This window comes from Eptatretus burgeri, chromosome 11 (assembly GCF_056783735.1).
Source record: "Eptatretus burgeri isolate ZD-2024b chromosome 11, Ebu_testis_v1, whole genome shotgun sequence".
NCBI classification, from domain to species: domain Eukaryota; kingdom Metazoa; phylum Chordata; class Myxini; order Myxiniformes; family Myxinidae; genus Eptatretus; species Eptatretus burgeri.
In genome coordinates this window covers 94,436,110-94,451,769 of record NC_140971.1, presented here as the reverse complement: position 1 = coordinate 94,451,769, position 15,660 = coordinate 94,436,110, and the positions used below count along the sequence as shown (strand labels likewise).

At 41.3% G+C, this 15,660-nt stretch overlaps 1 protein-coding gene across 2 annotated transcripts in view; it reads right to left on the bottom strand.

Annotated features, from left to right (window-relative positions):
• The window catches only part of MBTPS1 (membrane bound transcription factor peptidase, site 1), a 189,619-nt gene that overhangs the window by 71,260 nt on the left and 102,699 nt on the right, over positions 1-15,660 (bottom strand). For both annotated transcript variants that reach the window (XM_085847449.1, XM_085847450.1), the window contains exons 4-7: positions 12,406-12,582; positions 7,845-7,955; positions 6,088-6,197; positions 3,409-3,525 (exon numbers count right to left, since the gene is read on the bottom strand). In XM_085847449.1, coding sequence (XP_085703575.1) covers positions 3,409-3,525; positions 6,088-6,197; positions 7,845-7,955; positions 12,406-12,582 — 515 coding nt within the window. The remainder of the gene's footprint in view (positions 1-3,408; positions 3,526-6,087; positions 6,198-7,844; positions 7,956-12,405; positions 12,583-15,660) is intronic.

Sequence of the window (15,660 nt, the reverse complement as noted above, 5' to 3'; positions counted from 1 at the left end):
TTTGCAGAAGAACAGAACAGCCTGCTCTCAAAATGGTCCCAGATTAGATCCATAACTGACCAGGTAAACATCTATGAATGCACAAGCAAGGAAATTATTCAGCTTGTAATAAGCCAGCTGTGTTGGATGACTGAGGCACACGAGCTTCCTCATTTCACCTTCCTTCTGTCGCAGCTGCATCTTCTGGCAGAGAAAGACTTTGACTACGTTCTTCCTCCTATATTTGCAGATGAAGCCTTGGAAAAGTTTTTCGGCCAAGCCAGGCAAAGAAGCGGTGGAAATTTCTACATTGACGTAGCTGACATTATGGGTGCAGCTAAAATTGTAAATTTGCAAACACTCATTAAGCATGACATTATGCCCGAATCTAGTTCTCGTGTGATTGATTGTGACAAGAACTGTACAACTTCCATAAATCCAGATGAGCGAAGTGAACTCATTGACGAGATTACTCCTCAAGACACTCAGGATCTCTTGGGGTCTGACGATGCCCTTAAGCATAAAGTAGTTTATTTGGCCGGACACCTTGTTCATAAATTTGGCGATAGCACTAGTATGGAGGAGATCATTGATGATGAAGATGGTAACGAGGTGTCATCTGAGTTTCTAGATAAATTGAATAGAGGTGGATTGAGTGTGCCGACTATGTCAACCGTCTTTTTTGTACATAATGCCTATAATTTGTATGACAAGACTAAAATGCGTTGCCGATTTCATTTTGCTGAGCTGTTATCGTCTGGAGATGCACCTTTAGCTAGTAGTAATGCTGCATGTAATACTTTAGCTAACATTCTATTGAAAGCTCATGTCCTCAATGTAAGTGACAAAGAAAAAGCTTTGGGATGCCTCAGGAGGCAAGAAAAGCTTTCCAACTAGTAATAGACATAGACATAGTTCTAATAGGCATAGTGTTGTGACATGCATATAATGTTTATGTAATATGATATATGACAATAAATATCAAAGTTTGACAGCTCTACACACTTGCATCTTATTACAATCAGCCATCTCTCACCGTTTACGAGTTAGACACAAAAACGGGCAAAAAATACCCAAATTCAGTAATTTGACCTTGAAGATGACCTCAGGTGGTGTTGAAAATGACACTATTGAACTCGCCGTCCTCAAAAACCCCTATATGGATCCCGAGATCGTGTCTCTCGCCCTTCTAGAAGTCATTTTAGCCGCGGACTCAAGTTACAAACCCCGAGCATGGGAGGTTCCAGTCCTTCTCTATAGGAGTCTATGGATCAAACTGACAAATGGAAACTGGTGGGATAAAAGGGGGATGAAAGTGGAGCTAGGCATAGAACCTGGAGTTTGAAGCTTGGGAGGTTAACAAGGAAGGGTTTACTGGGTGAATGCCCGCATCCTGATTGTGCTGAAGAAGAAGAGCAATTGAGATGTATCAGTGAGAAGTCAGAAAAGGGAAGGAAACTTACAAACCATAAAACATATAGCAATCTTGTTAGTTACCTGGGACCAAACAGCCTGGGTTTGCTTGCCAACTTCAGAGAAAAAAATAAAAGAAATAACTGAGGTCCAAAACAGTCACCACGCATTTTTCATATCACTTTCGGCAAATTTTTAATCAAGGTCAAGAACAATGCTCACCAAGTTTGACAAAATGAGACAAGAAAAGGGCACAACTATTCTGTGCACCAAAATTAAGGAAACATAATCGATGCAAAAATTTAAATACGATAATAATTAGAGAAATATTCTGTCAGGTGAACAGTTTACAGCTTATTCAGAAGCTACGCAAGTACAGAACATCGTGACTGCTGCTGAAAGTCATGTGGTGCACAAGAAATAATAGATAGGAAGTTGATGCGCTTTCCTCTGATATAATCAGGTATAAATGAATCAGATTTCATGAATTAGCCAGGAGCTGCTTCTTGTCATTCAGTCAAAATTGCTCGATACAAAGTGGACAAGACTGTGTCGTTGTTATGCATGATGACGGAAGCTAAACAGGTGACATCTGTTGAAAACATGGCAATGTTGCATTCAGTTGTGGCAGCAACAGGAAAAAGAAAAAAAAACAACCAACAAGTGAAATCCTTCAATACAGCGTGTGTGGTGAAGCAAATGAGTACACTAATGTTATTGAAAGAACCACTTATCACTTTGCTACCAATATCTGCCATAATTGTAAGTAAATTTCAACTACTAATGCATGACAAAACACTTGTTTATGGCTAATATTAAAGAGAATGATTGCATAAGAAGAACTTAGCTTTCAGCGTTCGGTGTTCGGCGCGAAATGCCATGGTGGGCAGAAATGACGTCTTTCGTTCGTTCGTACATGAGAGGGGAGCATTTCTTGGTTTTTTTTCCGTCAAGCAATAAATTTAATGGTTTTCACATATATGACACATTAGTTTCACAAATTTCCATTGAAATACTCGGGTATTTCCGTCAATTGTCGCCATTTCCGTCGAGGTTACGCACTGCCATCTACCGCACGGCCGTCATTGGCTCATTTGAGGCACGTGGGGGGGGGGGGGGGACAGGACACAGGGGAAATTTTAAACTCGGTGCAATTCTATACAGCGCACGCGCTGTCAAAACAGCGGAACTCAGAAAGGCTCCTTGGAGGTTAAAACAACAATTACAGGTCTTTACAAAGACGTTTGTTGAAAATTTTAGCATTGAGAAATCAATTTGCATTGGCTGCAGCTCGATGATGGTTTGGAGCACCAACATTTGCTGACAAGAGGTCACGTGATGTACAATTATGGGCTAGAGACCAATTGCCAGTTTCTTCATGGCCAAAAGATACTCCAGTCGTGCTTCCCCCGCAGGTGGCAGGATCAGGTCAGAGGGGTGCCAGGATGTTGGTTGAACAACAAAATGACAACACATGACAACGCAGGGGCGAATATGTCAGGGATTTAATGCAGACCAATGGCATAGTCACTCCAGCATGGGTTGCCATGACACAAGACCTATTCCCAATCAAACACTTGGAGAACACCGTTGAGAACCATCCATAATCAAACTGCACCAGAAATCCTTTATGATTTGTAGACCGGAAACTGGTGTGACTGCACCAGTGCAAAGATACGGACCGATTTATCTGCAGCACGCGTACATACTATCTGCCAATGATGGTTACATGGCTGCTTTAAGTGACTGAGACATGACGTCAAAGCAAATAATGCATCTTAAGTGACTTCCGATTTCTTCCCAATTAAACTTTCAAATCCTGGACATGAAGTAGAATGGTCAATCGATGCAAATTGTGTTGTGCCTCCATTTAATAGAATATCCGAATTTTTCATGGATATCGGGGATGCAAGCTGAAACCCGTACATGACTGAACACAATAAATATGAGGATCGTCCTGCTTTTGCACTTTACAGTGACAGGATTTTAGAGTACAAGGAGGAAAACTTAAGAGACCTTGTCCACAAATGGCTGGTCCATGAAATCAGGACCACCGATGCTCAAGTTCAAAACATTGACCTTCTTCTGTATGGCATAGTTGAATGCATCCAGGAACCAGGAGGTGTAGGAAACCTGGGAAGCAGGTGGGGGAAAAAAAAAACAAACAAAAAAAACAACCAACCACAGCATGTGCATTACAAAACATGAAAATAGACACACAAGGGTTGTAAACAATGCTCGTTAGCTCAAATTGAAATCAGCAAACTCAAAATGACCAATTCAAACATTTTCACATCCCCAAAACAGACAGTCGCAAAAAAAATACTCCAGAACACAACTTTAAGTTAAAAAAAAAACAACAACTTTATTTACTTCACAACAAACATCCTTCTCTTAAAAGTAAGAAACAAGGGCATGTAGGTCTTCACAACAGATAAACTAGAGTGAAGTTGATGGGATGCCATCGCAAATCCCCATGCTCATCAGCGAAGGCAAAATGAAAGATGTCAGAAAGTTCCACCAGGAATGACCCAATGTCAAATTTAGAGTTAACCCCAACTGTGACCTTAAAGGCCCAACATTTCTGCACAACCGTTTAGGAGATCGTGCGTTGGACAGACCTGTGAAAGAGGCCATTTTGAATTTTAAAAAGAAGCCGTTTTGTAACCACATGGAGAAGGAAAGTATAAATTGGTGGATTTGTAGTGATCTCCACCTCATCATTCATATTTAAATTAGTGATTTTCATCACCCCAATGGAATGCCAGGCAATTATAATTATTTTTGGCATCAATAATTAACTTTCTCAATAAACTTAATTTCATCATTACTTGTTTGCTTTTTGTTTATAAATCATGATTCTACATCCTGGATAATTTCAGCAACGAAAGAAAACATGGAGGTCCCTTTTTCTCTCGTCAAGAAGAGCTTTCTCAGAATACACATTACAAACTTTGTATAACGTCAGAAAAATAAACACTTCCCAGTAAAACATGTCACAGGCACCAAAACATTACAGCGAGCAGCACAAACCTGGCAGAATGAAGTTCCTCAAATAATTCAAAAAGACCTTTGTTCTTATTAAGACATCAATGTGGCACGGTGAATGTCGCAGATGGTTTACTTTGAGGAAGAGTTGCTTGCTGGCAGAAATTAAACATTTCGAAGTTTGTTCAGTGAAGAAACTTTGTGATCGAGTGACATGGATGACACTAATGCATATTCTGTTATCCATTACACTGGGAATGGACTTTCTTGCCAAATGTAGTGCATCGCAAACTATGTTGTACGTAAACATTTTCAGATATGATCTACATGTACGTCAAACACGAGCATCATGATAAGAAACTGATTATCCCTGCTGTGGCTTTGAAGTCGAATGTATGGAAATGTTTCATTTTGGCATAATGGTAAAGTTTGCAAACACGAGTAAGAGTAAACAAAAGGTAAAGCCATTTTGAAAGCTTTTAATAAAATGTACTGCATTTATTAGGATTTAACAACGACTGAGTGTAAATTTGTGACTATATTAGTGAAAGATAAGGGTGGGTTGAAGGAAGGTGGCGGCGAGGATGGGTCGAACATGGGTCGAACATGGGTCGAACATGGGTCGAACATGGGTCGAGCATGGGTCGAGGACAGGCGCAAGTCAAGGTTAGGTCAAGGATTTTATTTTATTTTAACAACCTGGTGATGTCCCTGTGCTTGCCCACTATTCTCCTCCCCACCAATCCAGTGAAATAAAGTTAATAAAGTATTAAATATGAATAAATGTAGTGTTTATAGAGTGCACCCATGATATGCCAAACGACCTCCTTTTGTGTACAAGTTATTGTTATCGAAAAGTAAATCTTTTCTCTCTGAATTCTGAAGTTTTTTTTTCCTCTTCAAAACTTTCTAATTGGTGTAAAGTGTGGGTCAGGGGTATATGTATACATCCATACACATATATATATATATATATATATATATATATATATATATATATATATATATATATATATATATATATATATATACATATACACACACACACACACAAAAATAATTTTTCTAAACTTATTGGGCATGGAACTTTACTGAATATGTATTGTTAAGAATACGAACCTGTTGAAGCCTTACGTGACCGAATCATATTCCATGTTGCACACTTGCTATGCAATTCCCAGCAAAAATGCACAATTTCAAAAAAGTTGCCCTCTGGATTGTGAGTTGGGAGACCGGTAGAATGTGTGAAAATATAGGGCGCAAAAGATAACAGAGGGTGTCGGTCCCAGCCCCAAATATTAACTGTTTTCATGAAAAGGCGATGTTATACAGTAAGCATTATTTATTTGATTTTCATGAAACTCAATTCACTATTCACGTGAAATGATAATTTGAACTCACAAGACCCTTAAGATTAAAAATATTACAAACATATACATATATATATATATATATATATATATATATATATATATATATATATATATATATATATATATATATATATAATGTTGACGGTGAAGGAAGAAAATTTTCATCACAAGTGCCCTGTTATAAAGAAGACAGGACAAAAATGATGATTTCGTAATAGGCCAAGGAAAGTAAATATTGTTACACATATTGGAGTTTGATCACTCACAGTGGAATTCCATGCAAGCATTAAATATGGGGTGTCCTGAGAAGGGCTCAGCCTGCACAGTCACAAACCTGATTGTTGGTAAACACACGAAAGATGTGGAGTTCTGCATCAGGAGCAAAGCCTTGACATTCACGCATACTCGCAATCACACCCGCAACAAACGTGCCATGGCCAAGGCCTACGGAGTGTAGGAAATGAAGCAATGCACTCACAAATAAAACAAACAACAACAAAAAACAAGAACAACAATGCATGAACATATTTAAAATAAATAATAAAAAAACATATTTTTAAATCAAAAGGAATTATCTACATAAGTTTACAAACAAAAGCAGGAAAAGCTGTTTACATACAGAAATAGTGGAGGGAGGGAGGAGAACCGAGAAAACAACAGATGGGATGAAGAAGAAGAGGAGGAAGGGAGTTTGGAGGGGATAGGATCACTTTTGGGGAAAAAACGAAGTAGAGGCAGGAAAGGAAGAAAGGGTTTTTAAAAGGCTGCTGTAATGATGCAAACAATGTACAAATGGGCTCAAACCAAGTTAATGGTGAAGTGAAACAAGAAAAAGCAACAACATTCCTAAATTAATTTTTTAAATTACTTTTACAACAAAAACTGTTTCTTTTTTAAAAACATAAACAAAAAAATAAACCAATGTCACCCGCAGGGTGACCCGTATCTTGCCAAAAGGTGACCAGGTGTGACTTCTTTAAGGTCACACTAAGGTGAACAGAGCTGCTATCCACCAGGAGCGACTCCTTGAGGAATATCTGCCTACGAGAGATTCCAATGAGAATCGTTCTTCAGAGTAACCATGAAAAATATGCTTTTGCCTCATAACGTCACCAAATGACGTCATAATGTCTCAAGCTTGACATATCTAGAAAGCACTCATCGAGGTGTTCAATTTGAGGTACTACACGATATGGTTCCTTAAACTTGAAAATTTGACCTTGGGGTCAAATATGTTTGACCTGAGGCGCTAACCATGAAGGTCAAGGTCAATCGCCACCAAAAATTAATCAGCTGAGCGCCAGACCATGAACTATATTCCCATGAAGTTTGAAGACGATCCAATCAAAATTACTCAAAAAATAAGGGTTTCGTCGACTCCCCTGATTTGCGACAAAGTGACCTTGACCTTTGACCTTTGAGCTTGACCTTCAAAATTTTGTGCACTGAAAGGGACCTCTATAGGCCTCTGATATGCGAAGTTACAAAAATTTCCAATGATAACTGTGCTCTGCAGAATTTTTTATACGTGATAACAGACAAACAACCAAACAAACAAACAAAAAAAAACACATACAAGCTGACTAACATATCTTGCAAAAACTTCGTTTTGGCAAGATAATAATAATTCAACACTTCAGTTAAAAATTGATGTTCATCAGTATCACTGCCAATTACAGTTTTCAATGAGTTGACATCAGGAAAGTAGTGCTTAAGTGTAAAGATATAAAACGAGAAAGAGCAATCAGAGATTACAAACCCTCGCCAGGACTCGTTCAGTGTGGTGTGTTACGTAACTAATAATATACATAATTATACGACGTACTCAGTTCCAATGGTACATAATTATACGACGTACTCACGTCGAGCTGCGTTTGATGCCATGTCATTGACTAAATTCTCATGAGATAATCTCTGACAACAGTAATCATTGGTACCCAATGATCACAGATCTGAAATGCAACTGTATTTGTCATATCCTGGATATGGGTATCCAACAACGTCAAACTATTGCAAGATTGCTGGTCTAAGTTTTATCGAGATGCAGGAGCCAAGCAAATAAATAACAATGAGAAGACAATGTAATCAGACCATCATCGAGGGTCTTCTCATTGGTCCAGTTTGTTCGCTCCTTCACGTTCCTGAAATGCGGATGACGCTCGCTCAGGCCTGTGTCAAAAACTGCCACTTTAACACCGGCACCTGGAAAAGCAAAATGCAACGAATGCTTCGCACATGAAACACTTTCCACACCCTTGATCTTCACTGCATTACAGCAAATGGCAATTAATGCATTTGTTTTCTTACCCATCAAAGATCCCCAAAAAGATGGCACAAAAACTACAATGAAATAGTTCCCTCAGTTATGATCAGTACATCTCATCTGTTGCAAGCAGTGGAGGTGGAGCATGTCGCAACAATAAAAACAAAACAAGAAGCTGATACTGTAGGTCCCCCACCATTTGGGTGCTATGAGGAATAGATCTGTGTAATACAAAAGCTAAATATTCAACGATGTTTGAAATATCACATACACAAGCCAAGTAACCGAGATAGTTTCCATGGCAACAGAATTCAGCCAATCACCGCCGTGATATAATCAGTTTGAAATAATGTCATGAGGAATAGATACAATATGAACGCTAAGTGCTCAATGATTTCTGAAATATCATGAACACAAATGTACATGGACAGATGATCAGTCAGTCGGACAGAGTTCATTTTAATGTCCTCCATCTCTGACCTTGTCGGAGGGTGGGGGGGGGGGGTAAATATATATTTTCTGGAATTAAAACCATACTAAAAAAGAAAAATGGGGCCAATTCCCTTGGGCACTCACCTGGAAGAATAATGAAACTGAGGAGGAACTCAACATGGGACAGAATCGGCAAAATGTACCAATGAACCAACGTTATAGCAAATACCTATTTTTGGGGGCAACCCACGAATCGCCCATAAATATACTACAACTGCGATTTCTTAACAGCATGAACAAACTTTGGCATATCGCAGGTGATGAAGGTTGTGGTCAAGTTTCATTTAAATTGTGTGTAGTTTCGGAGAAGAAAGCAAATGCATATTGTTACGGCTGTGGAAATTCGCATTACACCATGAAGGGCCCGAAGGTAAGATATCTCTAAGTGCATGTGGAGTTAGCCCCAAATCCATTGTCTAGAGGGAATTTATGCGATTCATTCAGGCTGCGACGCTTTGAGATAGCCGTTTTTCTGTTCTATCTGTATTTTGAACCAACCACGTCTCAACCGCCATCACACAACAACCACCTTAACCACCACGCCAGCCATCGTCACCAACTACAACCACGCTCCAACCCTCACAACAACAACAACAACAACAACAACAACAACGCCAACAGCCACGACCTTCACCTTCACAACTCAATCCCGCAAACATCGCATCACCGTCATTCCCAAACGGCACCATAACCATCAAACCACCACCGATAAACCCTCCACCACTCTCACCTCTCTCCTTCTACGGCCATTCCCGCACCACCGGTGAACACTGAGCGTCGGGCTGTCTTGGGCTCGTTTAGCGATACGCACCGAGCCGCGAGCGGAGATGGCGGCCTTTCCGAGGGAGAATTCGGATCAAGAACGCTACACGCCCACTTCTGATTCGTCCAATTCGCAAGCGCGGAGAGGCTTGGCCCCACCTCCAGGCACGTCGGTGTGAAATCGATATATGCAAATTCTAGGATCAGGGGAGGTTCACGCCCACTTTTCCTCCGTCCAATTGGCGAGCGTGGCTCCGCCCCCGAGGTCATCCTGATCCGGATATTTGCATATTGTTTTCTCCTGCCGCCCTATAAAATGGCGAGCGCAAGGCGAATCGGGGCAGAGTGTGGCAGTAGCAGTGTGTGTCGGCAGGCAGAGTGAGTCGAGTCATTGGTGTGGCAGAGAGTGGAGTCGGGTGGCAAGGTCATCGGTGTGGCATCGAGTTGGGTTCTGCAGTCGGCTGAGGAGAGTTGCGGGAAGAGGCAAAGGAGCTCGGGTCCGAGGTGAGGACGGCGGTCGGCGACGAGGTCGCGGTGTGAGATCGCTCGTCGCGGGACCCAAGCCAGCCAGCCCTACTCCTCCCCCAGGGCATCACCAACTCCCCCTTTCCCCCGCGCTGAGATAGTGCAAAAAGGGGGCCCCATTCCCACCCCACTCCAAACGTCGTGCCAACGAAACCCGCCAAGGAGCACGGAGTCGGGGCACAGCCACGCGGCCACATCTGCGGCTCGTCCGCCAACGCGTCACGAGGACGCGGGTAGGACCCCCCCGGTCTCGCAGACCTGGCCGCTCCTCCAGGTCACGTGCACATATTGGCCTCCAGGCCTGTCTGCCCCCTTGTCTATGAGGGTGGCTTCTTTCCTTTGATTTTGAGTAAATGTGTGTTGGCGCCGTCTGTAAAGTAGAACTGTATAAGTGTTGCTGTGTGTACGCGTATTCGGTAGTAATTCTGCGTCATTGTTTCTTTTGTTTTAACTGCTATATGTGCATTTTGACTGTTTGGCTGTATATGTGTGCTTTCCGTGTGTCGCGTAATAAATGTGCATTGTGTCAACTGTTTTCCCATTTCGCTTCGTCTTTTCTTTATTGACCCTCCATCCTGCTTCACGTAAAGGGTTCGTAGTGGGCTTAATACGCCCGATAATGAATCGGAACCGTCGAGGCCGACGATAACACCGCTCGGTTATCACTGTAGCACGGAACGGACCGCTTAAGCGGTTCGTGTCCGGAGTCGGCCTGTGGCGTGGTGCAATCGCCCGGTCGACCATTCATGCAGGTACTTGGGTAGATCGAATTTGGCGAGCGACCCTATCCTGCGCGGGTGGGTAATTGGCACGATCGTGGTGAGGTTAAACCCCCACCCGTGACTAGCTCCCGGCGTTGGTCCGAGAGGGTCACGACTGAATTGTCCGTCCGGTGGGCGACGTGCCGCGATTCGAGTCACGTGGCCGTCCGCATGTCGGCGGGAGCGAATTTGCAACAATATTTTGGAGGTCAACCCCCCCCACCCCCACACTCCTCGAAAACTCTCTCCGTAGACCCCCTCACACCCCGATTATTTTTAATACATACATTTGGATCATGCCGCACCGTGTCGCTGCATCCACTTTCTGCCAGTATCCAGGGGCCTCCGTCTGGCCATCCCCCAGGCAGATTACTGGCACCCATGCGAAGGGACTGCCTCAGGCGAGCCAGAGGAGACCGCCATCTGGTGGACACCTCAGCACCTCTACAATGTGTTTTGCAGCATGAGGTATTCTGTCATGGCCAGAGTGCAAATCCTGCCACCAACATGTATAATATGTGTGGATATAATATGGATAATGTGTATATAATGTGTCACATATAAAATGTGTGTATGTAACCCTCGGTACCCAAACAAAAAATTGGTAGATTCTCAATTACTCAAACTTATTTGGGCCGATCACACATCCCACAAGAGAGAGAGACAGTGGGTTTTCACAAGATAGGAAAATATGGTCGGCAAACCCATGGATTTTTATTAATGCCATGAAAAAACCTTTGGTACATCACGGGTGATGAAGGTTGGAGTAAAGTTTCATCGGAATTGTGTGCGTCATTTTTCAGAAGAAAGCGAATACCTATTTTGGAGGGCAACCCCCCCCTCACACCCCCTCAGACCTCAATTATTTTTAATGCCATGAACAAACTTTGGTACAACACGGGAGATGAAGGTTGTGGTACAATTTCATCAAAATCGTGTGTGTAGTTTCAGAGAATAAGTTGCAAGTATTTGTGAACGGACGGACGGACAACGTGCCCACCCATAAGCTCCCGAGAACTATGTTCTTCCATCCATTTTGTGGAGAGGTAATGAAGCAATGATGAAAACAGCAAGTCATCAATGTTAATGCACTTCAGAAAGGCTGAACGACGAGTCACATTTGCGAATGTCTTTCCTTCCATCAATTTTATTTCTTCAGACAACTTAAAATACTCAGCTTCATGTTTGCTTGATCGACACCGACACTGTCTGGACTAGTCAGACCACAGCAAGACCAGGGCCTGCTCTCAAGACAATTCCCAAAACTGATACCGCATGCTATCCTTACTTGCACTCACCTTCTTGCATTGCTTGTCCAAAGCTAAGCAAGATGACGAGAAACCAAATTTAAAGATGAAAGCTTCTCAGGTCTTGCTTTAGTTGAGCTCTCGAGAACAGGCCACGGTTTCTCCCAAGTTGGCCACTCAGGAGGGTAAATAAAACAAACTTTCACAAGCGGCATGTTCAGCAGAAACTATTGGCCATTCGAGCACACCACAAAATGCTTCGGCTTTGTCGCACTTGATAAAGTTAGGCAAATTACAAAATAACAGCAAAAAATGAAAAATAAATAAATAACCATTGTTTTTTTTTTTTTTACCAACAATCAACAATCATCTCCATGACTATCTTAATTAGAATCGTACACAACTTAAGAGAAGAACAAACATGATAAATGTTAAAAATAATTCCCTTTCATTTTGGGGATCTGCTGTGAACACTCCCATTATAAACCACATGAATACTTAAGCCTGGTCTTGTGCCACACATGATAAAAATAACTTCCTTCCCAGAAACATTCTTGTTCCACATAACAATCACATCCTGATTACAAATTCAATCCACTCACCCATGTGTCCCATGGCCCAGAGCAGATCGGCCTGCAGGGTCTGAGCCACTTGGCGAGGGATGGCTCGGAGAAGACGCCTGCTCGAATGGCGACCAGTTGCATGCCAGAAACCAAGGCCGAGAGCGAGGCTGCCACGGCGAGGTGGCCGCCATACTGGAGACCAACAAGGGCCTTCCACTAAGGAGAGCAAACAATCCATGTGGATGGTGGAAGAAAATTTAGACAAATGAGGAAATTACTGGTGAGCTTGAGAGAAATAGGTAACATCAGCTGAAACATACCTGTGTACAGATACAGCATTCATTCAGATCCCAACCAATGATCTCACTACACCCATTCCACCAATGCCTTTTTTTATCCATCACAATCATGAGCAATAATTCAAAAAAACAACAAGCAAGTCAAGCAATCAAATAAATAAATGTGTTCACATGATATGCATGAAAATAAATAAATAATATGTATGTATGTATGTATGTATGTATGTATGTATGTATGTATGTATGTATGTATGTATGTATGTATATGTATGTATATATATATATATATATATATATATATATATATATATATATATATATATATATATATATATATATATATGTATGTATGTATGTATGTATGTATGTATATATATATATATATATATATATATATATATATATATATATATATATATATATATATATATATATATATATATATATATATATATATATATATATATATATATATATATATATATATATATATATATATATATATATATATATATATGTATGTATATATATATATATATATATATATATATATATATATATATATATATATATATATATATATATATATATATATATATATATATATATATATATATATATATATATATATATATATATATATATATATATATATATATATATATATATATATATATATATATATATATATATATATATATATATATATATATATATATATATATATATATATATATATATATATATATATATATATATATATATATATATGGGTTCTTTTCCAGAGCTTCAACACAAGCAGGCAGTGGGTGCACCATCATCACATGCCATCACCCATCCCTCCTTTTTATCCTGTCAAACCCAAATGTCTTACATGCAAGTTGCTGCACTTCCTTCCTCCACTTTCCTTCCGATTCTCTTTTTTTATTTTTGTATACCATGTCGAGGCTCGTGGAAGAGCGAATACACAGAAACATATATAATAAGAAGACAGGAGACAAGAGGGGCAGGAGAAGGAAGCACAAAATAGTGGGGATCAGAGACAACAATAGATCTGTGGAAGGAAGAGGGATGGGGGAGGGTACATGGGGTAAACAAGATGGTACCACAGGGACTTTTAGGAAGGAAAACTGGGAATTTGAAGGAGGTGGGTTTGAGGTGGATTAACGGGGTAGTAAGGATGGGGGAATATTTTAGATGGGGGAAGATATGAAATGGTGGTAAACGGCTGTTTTGAAGACCTGGAGAGAGAAGTGGGATTGAAGAGAGTGTGGGAGTTTGTTACAAAGGTGGGGGGGAAGAGGAATAAAAGAGTGAACGTGAGTAGTGATTCTTGATTTTGGCAGTTTCACCAGAGGGGGGGGGGGTTTGGGCAGAGCTCGAGTGCCCTGAGGTTGGGGGGGGGCAAGGCCAAAGAGGAGACAGGAGAAGACAGAAAGACCACCGACCTGCCTCCGGTGAGAGTGTGAGAGACCCAAACACTCGGCTTCATCGCGGGAGATACCAATGATCCTAAAAGCCTTGGTTTCCACAGCGTGAAGTCAAGCTAGATGTGAGGAAGGAGCACCATTCCAGAGGGGAGAGCAGTACTCCATCAGACTGTGGATGAAAGCTTTGCAAGTGGTTAGAATAGAAGCTCGGGTGTGCCAACGAAGGACTTTGCATGACGTCGGATGCAGAGTTGGTGACTAGCTTTGGAGGCCAGCTTGGAAATGTGTCTTTCCCAGGAAAGATCATGGCAGATAGTGAGACCCAAAAGCTTGCATGAGAGAGACTTATTCAAGAGGATTGTTGAGATTCTGGTGAGACATGGTGTGGGTGTGAGATTTGTCAGGATTGAAAGGCATATTTGGATATTTCAAGTGTTTGACCAGCTTGTGATTTTATCGAGATCTGCAGAGAGTGAAGAGGCTGCTGCTTGCAGATCTGAGGGATGACTGATGGTACAGCAGAGGGTGGAGTCATCAGCATTGAGATAAAGAAGATTTTCCAGAGAATATGAGACTCTTTTCCTTCCCAGAAACATTCTTGTTCCACAAAACAATTACACCTGATGACAAGATTCTTGTTTTTGATTCGACACGTTGCTAACATCTCCCCTTCCCCTGCTTGTTTTGTCCAATTGTGACCCTACTGTCATTTGTTGCCCTTTAACCATACGTCACCTCGCTCTTCCATGAGCCTCAAGCTTGTGTAATATACAAAATAAAGAATGCAAAGGATCTGGAAAGGAATAAATGCTGCTGTTCCACACCAGAAAAAAAACTGGTGGCAATTGTGAAGTCTGTCTCTGGTGCATGCTCCCCTTCCATCCCCCTCCCCGTCTTCAAATGGCACCACAGCTGACTCCAACCGTGAGAATGCAGAATGCCTCAATTCTGTGTTTGCTTCCAAATCATGTGCCCTAACCCCTCACTCTTGGTACCCATCCTTCCCTATCGCGCCCAAATGCTCCTGAACTCTGTAATTTGCACCTGAAAAGGTGGAGAAGGTTCTTTCAACCCTCAACTCTGATTATGCTTCTGCAACTGGACAGGACGGCATCAGTTCACGTGTCCTACAAACCTGGTGTGCTGCTCTTGCACATGCTCTTTCACCTCTGTTCACCATATCATTTGTGCTCAGTCATCTTTTATCTGCTTGGATGTCAGCCAACATCACCTCATTACATCAAAAGATGCAAAAACTGATCCCCTCAACTACAGACCACTCAGCTGACTTCCAGTCATCAGCAAAGTCATGGAATCCATCATCGTGGATGATGTGAAATCCTTCCATTTTTCCAACAACCTCATCTCAGATCACCAATTTGGTTTCGGACCAGGTCACTCCACCTTGGACATGCGATTCTACTCTCCCAATGGATGGAGGCCCTCAATGTCAGACATGAGATCAGGGCAGTCCCTCAAGACATATCTTGTGTTTCTTGGCCAGTTATTTAACCAAGTTGACGAACACAATGTGATAACAACTCTTACGGCAATGGAAAAGTATC